Source organism: Cornus florida, unplaced genomic scaffold (genome assembly GCF_030987335.1).
Source record: "Cornus florida cultivar Cherokee Brave unplaced genomic scaffold, ASM3098733v1 CherokeeBrave_3.0.0_Hap2_Chr10, whole genome shotgun sequence".
Lineage (NCBI taxonomy): Eukaryota > Viridiplantae > Streptophyta > Magnoliopsida > Cornales > Cornaceae > Cornus > Cornus florida.
The window spans coordinates 103,506,837-103,521,959 of NW_026775580.1; the positions used below are offsets into that span (position 1 = coordinate 103,506,837).

The following is a 15,123-nucleotide window of genomic DNA, read 5'->3' on the forward strand; positions in this document are numbered from 1 at the left end:
GGTCAAAATTATGCATCTTCAATTTTGCAACGAAGGTCTTAGTATATTAGCAGATGGTATCACGTGGGAGGATCTACTTGACCAAATTTAAGCTAAAGTCCCTTTGTGGTATAACCCAGTTGGCTGTGTATCTGGTGACTCTCTACCGGTATCCATATTTGGACAACTTCACATGCATCAGAGGATCAAGTAGCCGCATCACACTTACCTTTCGAATGAAACCTATTTCTAAATAACTTTTTATGGTTAGGGTTTGTGCTTCTTTAACTTGGTTACGCGTCTGTTTTTAATTTTTTAATTTTTATGTTTTCTGGTTTATAGGCAGACATACCATGGACCTGATAATAAAATAGTAGACAGTATGCCAAAATACAAGAAGCAAAAGTAGACTGTTAATTAGAAGGAACTCAAAAGAAAAAAGATGTTTAGATGTATTTTGCATGAGAAAAGCTTATGATTGACGACATTGCGACACTAACTAAGAGCTAGGTGACGACATTGCGACACCAATTAAGAGATAGGAGTGTGAGGTGGTGGACTCTACGCACTTTCCTCTCTCTCAATTGTCGTGCAATGTCATCAATTGTAGCATCACTTGTATGAATGAATCATTCACAGACAAAGAAGATATAACGTGTTGTGCAATATTTGATAGTGTAATAACATATTATTGGATCCCTATGAAATTGGATTATTAAAGTCAGGAGGTAGTGCACACCGATTGGAATGATTGAAGGGTCAATTGACAATATGCATTATAAATATGAACAACTTGGGGGATCAGACTGTTGTTAGGTTTTGTTACTTTGTTGTTTCTTTTGTTCTCTATCTTATTATTGTCTCTTTAGATGATTCTGTATAAACACCAAAAAGCAGTATATACATGCATGCACAAGCCAAATTAACCAGCATATTCCTCATTACAACATGAAAAAAATGTTGTTCTGTTGGTCTGAAAAATAATGGTCTCGCAGATTAGTCACTTCATGCTTTTCTCTTCTTCTTTTTTTCATTTTATATATATTCACATTTGTCACTTGCGGTTCAATTATGGCGAAGGATGATGATGTCCATCCTTTTCTAACCAGGTAAAAATAAATATATATCCACGTAGAAAGATAGTGACACGAGATCTGTCAACTAGATTTACTTTGAAGCTTGTAGGAGTGAGAGTAGGCAAGTTAATACAAATTAATTTAGGATAATAGTTAACATAATAATAGCATGTTAATAAATTCCGAGTAATAAATTGTGTCTGGTTAGTTTTATTGACCACATGTGACATGATACAAATGATCGAATCTTCGGTGATGGTTAATTCTTTCTTTAAAAATGTATGGACACTTTTCATAAGGTGTAACAGACACTCAAACACACATCCACAAATAATAATTGGTCACAAGGGACGGAATATATAGAATACACACACAATATGTACATAAATAGTGTCGATTATTTGGTGAATCGAACTTGCGACGAGGGAATAAACATAGAGGTGTGTCAACTGTCTACTCGGCTTAAGCCGATTTCGACTCTGAGAAGAGTTTTCTTTGTACAATGGGGGTTAGAGAACCTATACAGTGATACAAAACCATATGCTTCCTCGTGAAACTATGCGTTTTCCAAGTTGAACAAAGAGAGGACGCTTTCGTCTGTAGTGACGGCAGGCAGGCACACAAAAACACACATATATTATATACACATATATTTGTGTGATTGTGTATAATGCATATACACATATATAGATACAAATAGAGAGAGTAAACATACATCCAACAGGATGACACAGGAAAAAAGACACATATGTACAAATATTTAACGCTAAGTTACACTTAACACCTCTTGAAGTTAAATCAAATCTCACATAAATGAATATTTTGCTTCAACCTGTTCACCTACTTGGAATATTTAGACCAGGCCAAGCATAGTCTGAGTTGGCCCATCCATTGTTCTCTCTTTTTATGTTTAAAGACATGAATGTGGAAAAGAACAAAAAGAAGATAATATTTCTTAATACCTACACAAACTATGCATGCCTCCAAGAATATATGTGTAAAAAGATCAGCAAAATGTAAAAGTTAAAGCTCCATTGAAACACTGCTTTATATATACATGATCAGTAAAGAAAAGCTTAAAGAGAATTTCTTAGAATATTGTTAATTTGGTAAAGCAAACGAGCTCTCTTTTAAAAATAAAAAATAAATTATCATGCATATATACTCAATTCCACATAAAAATCCATGCCAAAACATCATTATTATCATTTAATTGGTGTCTTTAATCTAATAGTTATTTATAGGGATAACTCACCCAAGTTGCTAACTAAAATGAGAAAAGTACTAGAGAATCAGAATATAGGGAAAACTTCAAACATAATATGGGTCTTGTAGATAGGGAGAGAGAGAGAATGTGATTTGGATGTCTGGGTTTTATGAAAATATTATACAGGGGTGTTTTTGTCATTTAAATTTATAAATATTTTGTACTAAATTGTATTTTAAAAAAATGAAGTAAATGAATCAATTCGCATGTGTCAGAGTCCAAAAAATAATTTGGGGGCGTAAGTAAAAATTAAAACTAAAATGTTCATTTATATAATATTTGACCTAACATCAAGGAGTGTTAATGTAATTTACCCAACATATATTATATATTAACCTTTGATAATTAAGAGTTTCCTCCTCCTCCTTTTTTCTTTTTTCTTTTTTCTTTTTTCTTTTTTTTTGGGGTAAGTTTAAACAAACGAGACAACTCCAAACACTAAAATATCTCAATATCATCTGGTTAAATACCACTGTAAAAATAAATTAAAAGAATAGCTGAAGAGATAGAACCGAAATGATATAGCTGATGTTGTTACGAGCCTTAATTGCACTCCTTAAAAATTAAGATGAATATATGATGTTTTTGGCAGCATTCATCATAAAGTACTATTTGGCCTTTGCAGGGACAGTTAGTATCAAACTCTTTCAACCTAATTGAGAAGGATTAATATATACGAAGTTGCATTAGCTCTATCCCCCTTTCAAGTTCAAAATCTTTTGTTTGATTCACTATAATAAAAAAAGTTTGCAGCTTCAATTGTCTGTTTTGTTGAACTATAATCTGTCTCAATGTCATTGTTACACACACACACACACACATATATATGTATAGATGTAACTCTCACATAATGTGCATGACCCTGGCCTAGGAATCCTCCCCCTCATGTCAATATCACACTGGGATGATAATGATCGGACTATATATTTGAATATTTTCATGTGGCCCTATTTTGTTTTGGTGCATCCTCCTCACTCCAAAATCTATTTCAATACTCCATTATTTGATTAATCTCGTGCTTTCTGACATAAAAGCGACTTTCATTAAATTATGGCACCCGCTCTGTTATAAATTTTGGTGATATAGTGATTTTGAACACTATTACATCTATTTTCAACATATTTATATCTATTTTTTTTAGGCAAATGTAATGTATTGAAAAACAAATATAATGTGTTGAGAAGCAAACGTAACACCAATTTCATGAGAGGAGTGACACTAGCCAAAGACAAAACTGAAAAGAGGAGCCTTATTTGTTAGAACAGAGAATCAATTTTCATTAAATTATGGCGTCCAGATAATCTGCTATAAATTCTGATGTTGTAGCATAGCAATTTTCTACATCACTATTACTTTTATTTTTAACACATTTACATCTATTATTTTTAGCCAGATATAATGAGTTGAAAATCATTATATTGAAAAATATATGTAACGTGTTGAAAAACAAATGTAATGCTTGAAAAATATACAATATCACTATATACGTTGGGATATTATATACCATTTGTTTTGAGTTCTAAATTATGACCATTAAACAAACTCCTTACATTTCTTCGTCCTTTTTTTTTTTTTTTTTTTGGGTAAGGCATAATAGAAAAGAGGGGGGAAAAAAATTGATGCAATAACTTAATTAGTTTTAATAATCCCTAATAAACATAATTAATAGTACAAGCTAGCATCTGATACTAAAATTTCATACAAATTAACAGTAAAAAATGTGAGTTGTGCAACGGAATATATTGTGGAAAGTTTAAGTTTTTATCTAGAGAGGATTTAATCTCGTGCTTCTCTATTCAATTAATTCTAGTAAATTTAATGATTAATTAAACATTCATATGCAAGATAAAAGCAAGTAAAGTTTAGAGATGACATCAGGATTTTTAGCGAGGAAACCCTGATTGGCAAAAGAGATCAATTGTTGTGGGAAAAACCTCATAGACTGTACAGTCCAGAGCAAAACAATTCACTATGTTTGAAGTAAAATATAATGAACTTTGACTCAAGCTTACACTCTACCGTTTTAATAAAAATCAATTGCTGACAATCCTTGACTTTGCGACTCCTCTATTCAACAGCTCTCGACCTTAGGTTTACACTTAATCTCTATAGAAGAGTTGCAAGTAGATCAATTAACACTCCACGAATACTTTGACCATTTCAAAGTGTAATCGCTTCACCCATTTTCTTCAAATCTAAATTTGATAAAAAATTAATAGATCTGCTTTCTCTGATCATTATAGATTCAATATTCAATTGACTTGAACATGATAAGGATTTGAACAACACTCTAAAATCACTCATGTGTATACAGTGTGTATACTCTTAAAAATCTCATAAAAAGGCTTTAAAAGAAATCAAAAGTTTAATGCAAAAAGTCATACCAACCTAGATGAGAAAACATGTTAATATAGACTTTCAGAAACCTAGATATACTTGGAAAAAAAGTTAAATTCGTGCTCATGTTTTTGGAATGAATTCTATACCAAAGAGGAAGTTTAAACAAATCAGTAAACTAAGTTATCAAAACTGTTTAAAGTCCTTGAACCGGTTCAGGAAGGTTGAACCGGTTCAAGTTGGTCAGTGTTGAAAACGAAGTAATGAATTTTGAGCCGATTCAGCTGCATGGAACCAGTTCAAGTTGGCCAGTGTTGAAAAATTCAAAGTAATGAATCTTGAGCCGGTTTAGCTGCATGGAATCAATTCAAGTTGCCCAGACTTGAACTGATGGTTAACACTTAGAAAATTTTATAGTTTTAAAATAAACTCATACATGCAAGTATTCTAACCTTCTAACTCAACTTCCTAAAGTGTCGTTCTTACCTTTTCATAGACTTCAACCTATCAAACACGAGTAAATCTTCAATTCCGCAACCGATCTCGATCTTGAATTTTAAATTTGAAGAGAAAATTCGATCGGACTTATTTTGACACCGAAATTCGCCAACTACAAAATATATATCTCACAAAAAGTAATTTGTGAATGAGTGAGGTCACACCAAAATGTCAACTTAAGCACAATCCACTTCAAAGAAAATCCCTACTCAGGAGTTTGTGAATGAGTGAGGTCACACCAAAATGTCAACTTAAGCACAATCCACTTCAAAGAAAATCCCTACTCAGGATACAAGTTGAGATATCTTCATTTTGATTGGTTAAGTGCAATGCACTTCAAAAGAAATCCCCACTCAAGATACAGCTTAAAATATCTCCATTTTGATTATGCATTCCATATCAAATTGTTTCTGCATACGTCATTTTGTTTCTAACATTTTACTTGTTTCTTTGTGGCTGTTATCATATATAATGAGTGTGTGCAGTGTGCACGGTGTGTGTGTGTGTGTGTGAGAGAGAGAGAGAGAGAGAGAGGGATGACTTTTTAATGAATAAAGTTAGTTGAAGCGTGTTGTTCCATATAAGTCGGCATCAGAAAATGCTTCAACTGTTTGAGAACCTCACAGTCATTGTATTTCTTCACATGAAAAAAAGAAAGCTAATAACATATATATATATATATATATATATATATATATGTTATTAGCTTTCTTTTTTTCATGTGAAGAAATACAATGACTGTTAATAGCATTCTTTCTTTGTAGCTTTTTGTAGACCAACCCAAACCATATATGCCAATGCTATCTAGTCTTGAAAGCTTATGACTCAATATGATTTTTGCTAATGCCATTTACACTCGGAAAGCACTTTCGTACCATAAAGCTGGTCTTTAGTGTAAGGATTGCACATACCTTAACAGGGTTTGTGTTTGGATCAGTGTTATTTAAAATACCTACAAATTAGTTTTCATTAATGACTTCCTTCCTCTAAAACATGAACTAGCTCTCTCCTAGGGTCCTAGGTTTGACACGTGGCCACATTGCAGCCTTGCAGGACAGTGTCTTTGAGTGTGGTTTCATATATATATATATATATGACTAGAATATCTCAGAAACACCACTTGGACACCATTGCGATACATGAGGGATCCCTCTAGTTTCTAGAACATGTTTGGAACACAAGTGTGTATTTTTTTTTTGAAATTGTTCTTTTAATACGGGTTCCAAATATAATTTTAAAATATGTTATTGGTGAATATGAAAGTAACTAAAGGTAGTGTAGTCTAATATTAATGAAACTTAAACACTATTACTATAAAGGATTCATCATGGCCTCAGTTAGTTTTTCTTCTATTTATTTTTCTTTTTTCTTTTTAAAGTACTCCATGGCCTCAGTTTAGTGTGGTCTTTTCAATTACTCAGATACCAACATGTTGCCAAATAGTACAAGATTATTAGCATAGTCTATTTAATGTAAAAAAAACAAAGAAAAAAAGAGAAAAAAGAAGAAGAAGAAGAGAAAGACAGTAACATCCACACGTGCATGTAAGTGTATTGGTTATTAGGTTATAGATATGGTCAAACGCGCCACACATGTAACATTTTTTCAGTAAAGAATGATTGGGATGTAATTTTGCTTGAACTATAGATAACTGAACCCGTCAGTCAAGGTCAAAAATAGAATTAGGTGAACAAAAACAAAGTTTAACTATATCTTACATGCAAGTTGCTTCTTAATTGAGATATGGACGAAAGTTTATATATATCTATAGAGAGAGAGAGAGAGAGAGAAAAATGATACTGTTTTTTAAGAGAGAGTACCGAAAAGGGTGTCCAACTCTATTCAAATGGACCAATCACTACTCAAATTTATGAACAAGAGGACCTCATTTATTTCTTCAAAGTAGCTTATCATATACATATGATTCTCTCCATTACATAAACCCTAAAAGATAGTTACAGACCAGAGCCCTTCTCTTTGGTTTTTCTGTTGGCTCTCTCCTCCGTAAACCACCAACAAGGACACCAAAGTCCCCACTTCTTCTTCTTCTTCTTCTTCTTCTTCTTCTGTCTCTCTCTCTTCCCCCTTCTGTGTCCATTTTCTCAGTGTAGTTAATTAATTAAAATGGACATATCAGTTTATATATATATATATATATATATATATATATATATATATATTATTTATATATATATCTCTGATGATCAGTTGTTTCTAAGTTGAAGCCAATTGGTGAATGCTTGAAGGGTTTTCATGTCTGCCCTGTAATGTTTCTGAGTGAATTCGAGAAGTGCTTGCCATGTGAAGTCTGGATACAGTCTTGGATTATCAGCATCAACCAACACTTTTGGTGGGGACACCACCTTCTCCATTTCTGGACATAGAAAGAATGCTAGAGATTTTCTTGCACTTCGATTGTTTACCACTGCTCTGTGCAAGCAACTCTTGTAAACTCCATTTGATAGAGCCTGCAAATTAAACCTCTCAGATCAATTAACTTGCATCATATATGAATATATTGAAGTTTATGCTAAGAAAAAGGCAAACTAGGCTCTCGTCATTGCGGTGCTTGGTAGGGTTGCGTCAGATGTATGTAGCTTTATCTTTTTATCTTTGTATGTAAAGAGATTGTTTCCTATCGTGACCTCCAAATCACAATGAAGCAACATTACAATTGTCTAACCTTATTAATCAAGTGGCTTGAAAGGGACTTCATACTGATTCCAAATAATTGAGTCCCTTAATTTATTCAATTTAGCCATGCATTAAACTCTTAAACATAGATCAAGCTGTTAAAAACTTTGACATAATGTAAAAATTGATGTGACTCCATTCCAACAAGCTTTATTAAATCTACGAAATCTGACAGAGCCCACTAAAAGTACTGAGAGAACTTTTTCATGAAAGAGATCATTTCAAAGTGAAAGTATAGCATTTTCTTGACGTACGTACCATGAATGTGTCGCCTATATTGACCACAAAAGCTTCTGAATTGGGACGTATGGAGTGCCATTTTTCGTCGACAAAGACTTCAAGGCCACCAATATCATCCTGATGGAGGATTGTCAAAGATGTGGGATCACAGTGAGGCCCGGTCCCGAGAGTCAGATCGGGTTTTTGGCAAGGAGGGTAGTAGTTTAACCTCATTATCGAATCATTGCCTTTGAAGAATTCTCTGAAATGGGATGGTCCAACCCCTAGGCTCATGCCCAAAAGCTCCATGATCACAAGGGAGAGTTTGCTCATGGCTTCACAATATTCTTGGCACACCCTCCTAACATAACCAAGTTCAAGAAAATATTCAAATTAAATGCTTCAAAGAATGAAAAACAATGATAATAATAAATTAAAATGAGCTAGCCAACTAATCAATACAAATGAAAATTGAATTATCCTGACCTTCAGGTCACAATGGAGCAACTTTAACATTGCGTCAAGTTCCACACTATATAAGAAATTAAATAAAAAATATATAAAGACAGAGATTGGTAAGTAGCTTTCATACCCGAATTGTCTAAATTCTTCGCCCATTAAGTTGAAGAAGTACTTCTCAACGATGTTTGAGTAGTGATGATCGTTGCAATATCGAAAAGAGAGTGTTTCTTTCCAAGGGAGCTTGGAGGAGAACCTACCAGTGAAGCTACTAGCATAACCACATACTTCACCAGGCTTTCTCTGAGCTCTTTGCTTTTGTGATAGTGGCAAGCCAAAGAAGAAGTCCGTGTTCTTGTGAGCTTCATTTATGAGCTTTGGATCGACGCCATGATTCACGACTAGAAAGAAACCATGCTTCTGGCAAGCCTCATTGACGAGCCTAGTCGCGTTTGAGATGGCGAGTGGATCACCGGAGAGGAAGCCTCCCAAGTCAATGGGAGGGACATAAAGTTGTGGAACTGGCTCAGGGCAAGCTTGTTCATCTTCGGGCCATATGAACTGTGTTGGTATGTTGGATTCATGTTGAAGAACAGATGCATCAAAAACCAGATTAGTTTCCTTTTGATCACTTGCTGCTTTGTCTATTGTTGGAGACATTGACATGTTTGAAGTATTGCAACAATCAGTTGGCATTGGATATGTAAGTTTGTACCATGAGAGAGAGTGTATGTGTGTGAGAGAGAGAGAGATGGTGAGAAATGAGTCGAAGAGAGAGTTTAAGAAGAGGAAGTGAAAAGAGAGCTTTAATATAAAAGCCAAAGCCCTTCATTGGGGAGGTCGGTATACAATGGTTGGAATCTTTTGAATTTCACTGTTGCGTCATTCCTCTCCATACATTAAAATATTTTGTGTTTTGTCATGGACTTCATTAGACCAAATACAAATGAATATGCAATTGACAAGAAATGACTAAATTAAAGACGTATATACAGTGTGCTTTCGATCTCTCAGTATATACTATATAATAATTATGTGCGTTAATTCTGTTCTTTTTTTGTAATAGTGTATTGATTTGCTAACTGCTACGTAAATGAGTTGAATTCGATGTAAACAAGTTAAACTTAAAGAACCTAGCTATGTATGACCCGACCCAGATATATTAACTATTCATATACAATCTCATTGAAAGTGTAAACATAAGCATGATTGATTTTTTCACATAAATCCTGATCTCAAATTGGAGTCTGAGTTTGAGTTCGATATTGACTAAATGAACCAAGTAAGTAGAAACTTAGTCCTGGTAAACTCGAACCCTTATCCTCTAAGTCTGGAAACAAAATAAATAGATAAGTGCATATATATAACCAAAAAATAAAAAATAAGACTTGTAATATAGTACATACGGTGTATGTACGGTGATGTGTGTGTGTGTGTATATATACTGTAGAAATGATTTGAGAGCTGTGGGAGATAAAGGTTCTCTTCATTGGATGCCTTTCTCTCACCAATAGGATTATGTTGAGATATATTGGTGTCACAGTCATGCTATGTTCGTTTATGTATTTTTTATAAATATCTTCAACAACTGTATTTGTCAGTGTATGCTGTTCTCTTTTGCATTAGAACTCTTTTATTAGCCGTTTATGCTCAATCTTATATTAACATATGGATATGGACACTAATTTGTTGACATGTCTGCCTTACATATTAACTTTTAGGTTACCTTCATTCACACACTCATACAGATATATATATATATATATATATATATATATATATGTATGTATGTATACACACAAATTATGTAAGTGTGTGTAACTAGTTTGTGTTACATGTCACAAATACTAGCTCCAGGACTCTGTTTTTGGTTAAATTTTCTGTTCAATTTGCTCCTTCATTTACACACACAAAGGTATATCTATGTATGTGTAACTTGTTTGTGTTACATGTCACATAAATCATTGCTCATCGATCAGGACTCTGCTTTTTGTTATAATTTATGTTCAATTTGGTCTTCCACTAATTTATAATAGCTCATTCCTTGAGCATGAGAAACTATTTTCCTTTCAATCATCAATAATTGGTACAGAATAATGTGCCTATTTTCTAATTCTATATTACTCATTAATTTTGAAGCATTCATTACAACCATAATGCATACCTTCTCTACAAGCAACCCAACTTTGAGCATTATGAGATCAGCGTACAAGAGTGCCAGATTTTATGAGATCGAAGGTCAGTATTACTCAAACCTGAATCAAAAGGAATGTCGTGTTATATTTGAAATTAAAGAAAAATCACTATTACACAGACAATCTACAAAAAAAGATTATGTCAACATGGACAATCTATAAAAAAAAGATTGTGCTATGTTTGGTGTCACTGAATTTGGGATTGAAGAAAATTTAATACAAACTTTGAAATAAACTTTCTCCAATTCTAAATTCAAGCCACCGATTCAATGCTCCCAAACATAACATAAGTGTAACCGTCCCAAAATTCATTTTATAGGAATCATAATGTATACCTTCTCCTATGCTAGCCATTATATCCAATGCATGCCTAAATTTTAAAGGTCATAAATAATTAATATCCTCTTTGGCTTTGAGTGCTGTAATAATGAAATATCGAACCATATATATACATACACACACACATCATATAGCGAACACGCGAAATGCACACAATGAAGAAGTTGCAAACATCTAGAGGTCCTCATCAATGAATGTACATAGAAAGTTGAGAGTAGATATTAAGATTTTAGCCAAATGCATGTGCTCTGTTACTGTTAGGTATGTTCACAATCATGTGTTTAAATTCACTACATAACTTCCTAGCAATTAAACGTGTTTGGTCTTTAGAATGATTTCTTCTCTAAAACGTCCTTCCTCACATGGAAGCTTTGAAATAATGGCATTCCCATTAACAGTAAAAATATCTCAATAAATGAATATCAAATGGCCAAACTTTGTCTTTCCATCAATTGCAATCTCACTTTTGATGCAGACAATTTCATGACTATCGCGTGCTAATTTTAAAATCATATTTTCACGCTTTAAATTAATGGGTTTTATGTTTTGCTTTGTCACATCGTATACATAGCATTTTCATTGAGGTTTTCTTTGTCAATTGTCTTCAACTTTGAGAGGTTGTTGATTGTCTTATTGTTTATAGCTACCATGAAATATATATATATATATATATATATATGTGGGTGTAATGCAGAAAACACTGCCTAACACTTCCACTCATATTTGAAAAAATGTACTAATAATCATTTTATTTTTTTTAACATTGTGCGAAAATACTCCTCAAACATAAATCTGACATAAAGTAATGTTGTAATGTCCTTTGCTCTTTTACTTTTCTGAAAATGTCCAAGAGGTGTGTATGCTAATAATCTCATAATATAGGGGTATTATGTGCACATTTAACCCACTTTATCACCTTTAAAAAAAAAAAAAAAAAATTTAATTAATAATTTCTCTATATATTTCCCCCAACAATGTGTTATCTCTCTCGGACTTGAGAGTTATACATTTCTTAAGACTTAATGTCACTTGTAATTTAGAAATTTCTAATATATGTATTTTTTTTTTTAACTGGTCAAATGGAGATACAAAAAATATCTCCAAAAAAAAAATTGCTCTCACAGTTATCATATTAATGGAGAGTATATCACATGGAATGAAAACCTCAATTCTTTTTATAATTATAAAAAAGAAAAAATTATTCTCAATTAAAATTTAATATAATAGTCATTTTTTTTATTAAATATATAATTAAAAATTAAATTAATGATACTTATTCATTATATATATATATATATATATATAATACATTTAATTTTTTAAACTTACAATTTGCAATAAATTTTCACAAATATATATTTATATATAATTCTTTACATAGCAAAAACTTGTTGTTCGAATTCAAAACAACAATTTTTGGAGTAAAATGCAGAAAATACCCCTATAATATGCTTAGAGTGTGTATCACACCCCTCATATGCTGAATGAATTCATTTCGCTTTGTGTCCATTTTAGCCATTTCACAAAATATGTAGTTTTAAATAATACTATGTATATAAAATGTGTAAATAAGGGCAATTTAGGCAAACTTAACCTTAAATGTGGCAGGACTTAAGAGGGACTTATTTGCACAAATTAAAACTTTAGGGATATTTTTGAAGGGTATAATTCGCACTGTAAACATATTATAAGTTCAAAAGTTATATATAATTTTATCAAAAGTTCAAAGTTATATTTGCAGAAAAAAAATAATAATAAAAAAAAATAAAATTACAACATTATGTTAACATACCAAACATTTAAATTCAGCCACCAAACTTGAGCATTTCCGATAAAACACATAATGTTACAACTGTTATGGCAAACACTTTAACCGCATGCATAAAACAGAGTAAGCTGTCTCCATCTTCATTATACAAACAGATAAAGTATTGCATTGCACAACCATATTTAAAGGTTGTATAATACCACGTGACACCAAAAATTAAGTATAAAAATTGCAAAATTCTTGTGCTATTCGAACTCAATTTCATACCAAATAAACCCGTTTTGATGTAGAGGCCATAAATGTAATTTATTATATTGAGCAGCTTATTTATATTTTAATAAATAAAGAAATAAGAAATTTAACGAAATTCAGGAACTAGAATGATTCCCACTAAACTCTTGGTGAGCTTTGCAGTTGGTAAGTTTATTTCTTCAGTTTATTTTATCTGTTCTGTTCTCTGGTTTTTCCATGTTCTTGTGCTTGGTTGTTTTTTTTTTTTTTTTTCTTGTTTGTATACATATTTAATTACTGGGAAAAAAAACTCCCATGAAAGTCTTGACAACAATTATAGTACAATCTTAAACAATGTGAATCATGAAGATTGTAAGGAGTTGGAGAGCCCACCATTTGCGGACTGAATCACGAATGTTGAATTCATGGCCTGCAAGAACTCATGGAAAAGACATTAGCATAAAGTAATTAAATTCCCGATCTCATGCAAAAATTACAAATGGTGTGTGTGTGTGTGGTTTGACTTTATAAACATTGATTTTGATCACTCAATGTGGGGATGTAATTTGTGAGGTTGGTCATGCAACACATCATAATATCCTGTTTAACATTATTCCATCACACACGCACACACACAAAAACTAGTGCATCAGGATATTCACTTTTCATTTAAATTAGAAAAAAACATTTAACTCTTGATAAACTGCTTTTGCTTGGTGTTTTTTATTTTTATTTTTTGTTTTAGTAACACTAACACGGTAGGACGCAACCCCTTTTTTGTGAAGTTGTATGTAACCAGTCAAGAGTTCCTCCATTCCCACCAGTGAAATAAACTTTTTGATGATCCGTACATGTGAACCGTAGCTTTTTACCCTTTGATGCGTAAAGAAATTTTGACTAGGTGGTGGGGGAGTTACAGGTTTTTGAGTGTTTGAGGTATTGGAGAGCAGATGTGATACTACCCCATATTCACATTTTGATTATGGTCAGGAAAGTAGAGAGAGAAAAAGCTAGAAAAGATGTTTTGTCCAAGATAAATGAAAGGAATTACAACAAGTGGTAAAGAAAGAAGAGAATCACCTCACATCACATCTGAGGAAAGGAGATACCGGCAGCTCTAGAAATGGAGACTGTGCCAATTTATGGAACTTTCTTCTTTGAAGGACAAGAACCTGAATTTTTTGTTTTTGATAAGTTTGTGCTGTGGCCACTTTGAAGTTCAAAGAGTGGTCTACTTGAATAATTTGTCCAATTCGTAGATCGAATTTGACTGCCCGATCGTTGATTGTAGAATCTTTTTCTTTTTTAGTTTCGCTCAACTCATCGACTCAACATGACCATCAGGACATTCTATACTTCAAACGAATTGGACCTGGGTGGGATGCTACTCTGTCTTCACCATATTGGCTGTGATACCAAAAAAATCAGGACGACAAAATACCTCTGCATTTCACATCCTTGTATGTCTTATATATTGTATAACATTTGTACACTCAGATATACATAAAAAGATAGTGATAAGACCAAAGATGTGGAATTGCAAAATACCAAATAATAATAACCATAAGTTGGCCGAATTTAGCATCTACTTATGAATTGTATTATCAAAATCACCATTACTGGTCCATGTTTGAATCAAACCCATCATTCTAAAAATGAGGGGAAAACAAAAGGTTAAGTGTCATTTTCAAAACAATTAGATGATAAATAATCCCAGTCCAATCTTTAGATAAATCAAAGAGCATAAAAGATAAGTCTACAAAAATGGCGATGGAACGAACCTGACACTGAAGAAAGTAGTTCACCGTGCAATTCACAGTCGAAATACATACAAGCCCAGTGGTTTAAAATGCAGCACAAAACTGAACTGAAACAACTCTTTTGCTCAATAGCAGATTGATGATACATATAAATAACAATCACATTCTTGCCTGTTACAGTGAAATACCCTTCCAAAAAATTTGCTTGTTTGACAGGCAAAAAACCTGCAGCTTCTACGCCAAATAGAATCTGATGCACACAAGGTCATAGTCTTTCCAATAACCCAAGTACACAACTAAA

The 15,123-nt window shown here is 32.8% G+C and overlaps 1 protein-coding gene across 1 annotated transcript; it reads right to left on the reverse strand.

Annotated features, from left to right (window-relative positions):
• Nucleotides 1-7,361: 7,361 nt before the first annotated feature.
• LOC132278298 (gibberellin 20 oxidase 1-D-like) lies at nt 7,362-9,252 on the reverse strand. Its single transcript, XM_059780097.1, has 3 exons — nt 8,663-9,252; nt 8,110-8,431; nt 7,362-7,625 (listed from the first exon to the last, which is right to left on the reverse strand). Exons 1-3 carry the CDS (start codon nt 9,223-9,225, stop codon nt 7,362-7,364), a joined length of 1,149 nt encoding a protein of 382 aa, XP_059636080.1. The 5' UTR covers nt 9,226-9,252.
• Nucleotides 9,253-15,123: the final 5,871 nt, after the last annotated feature.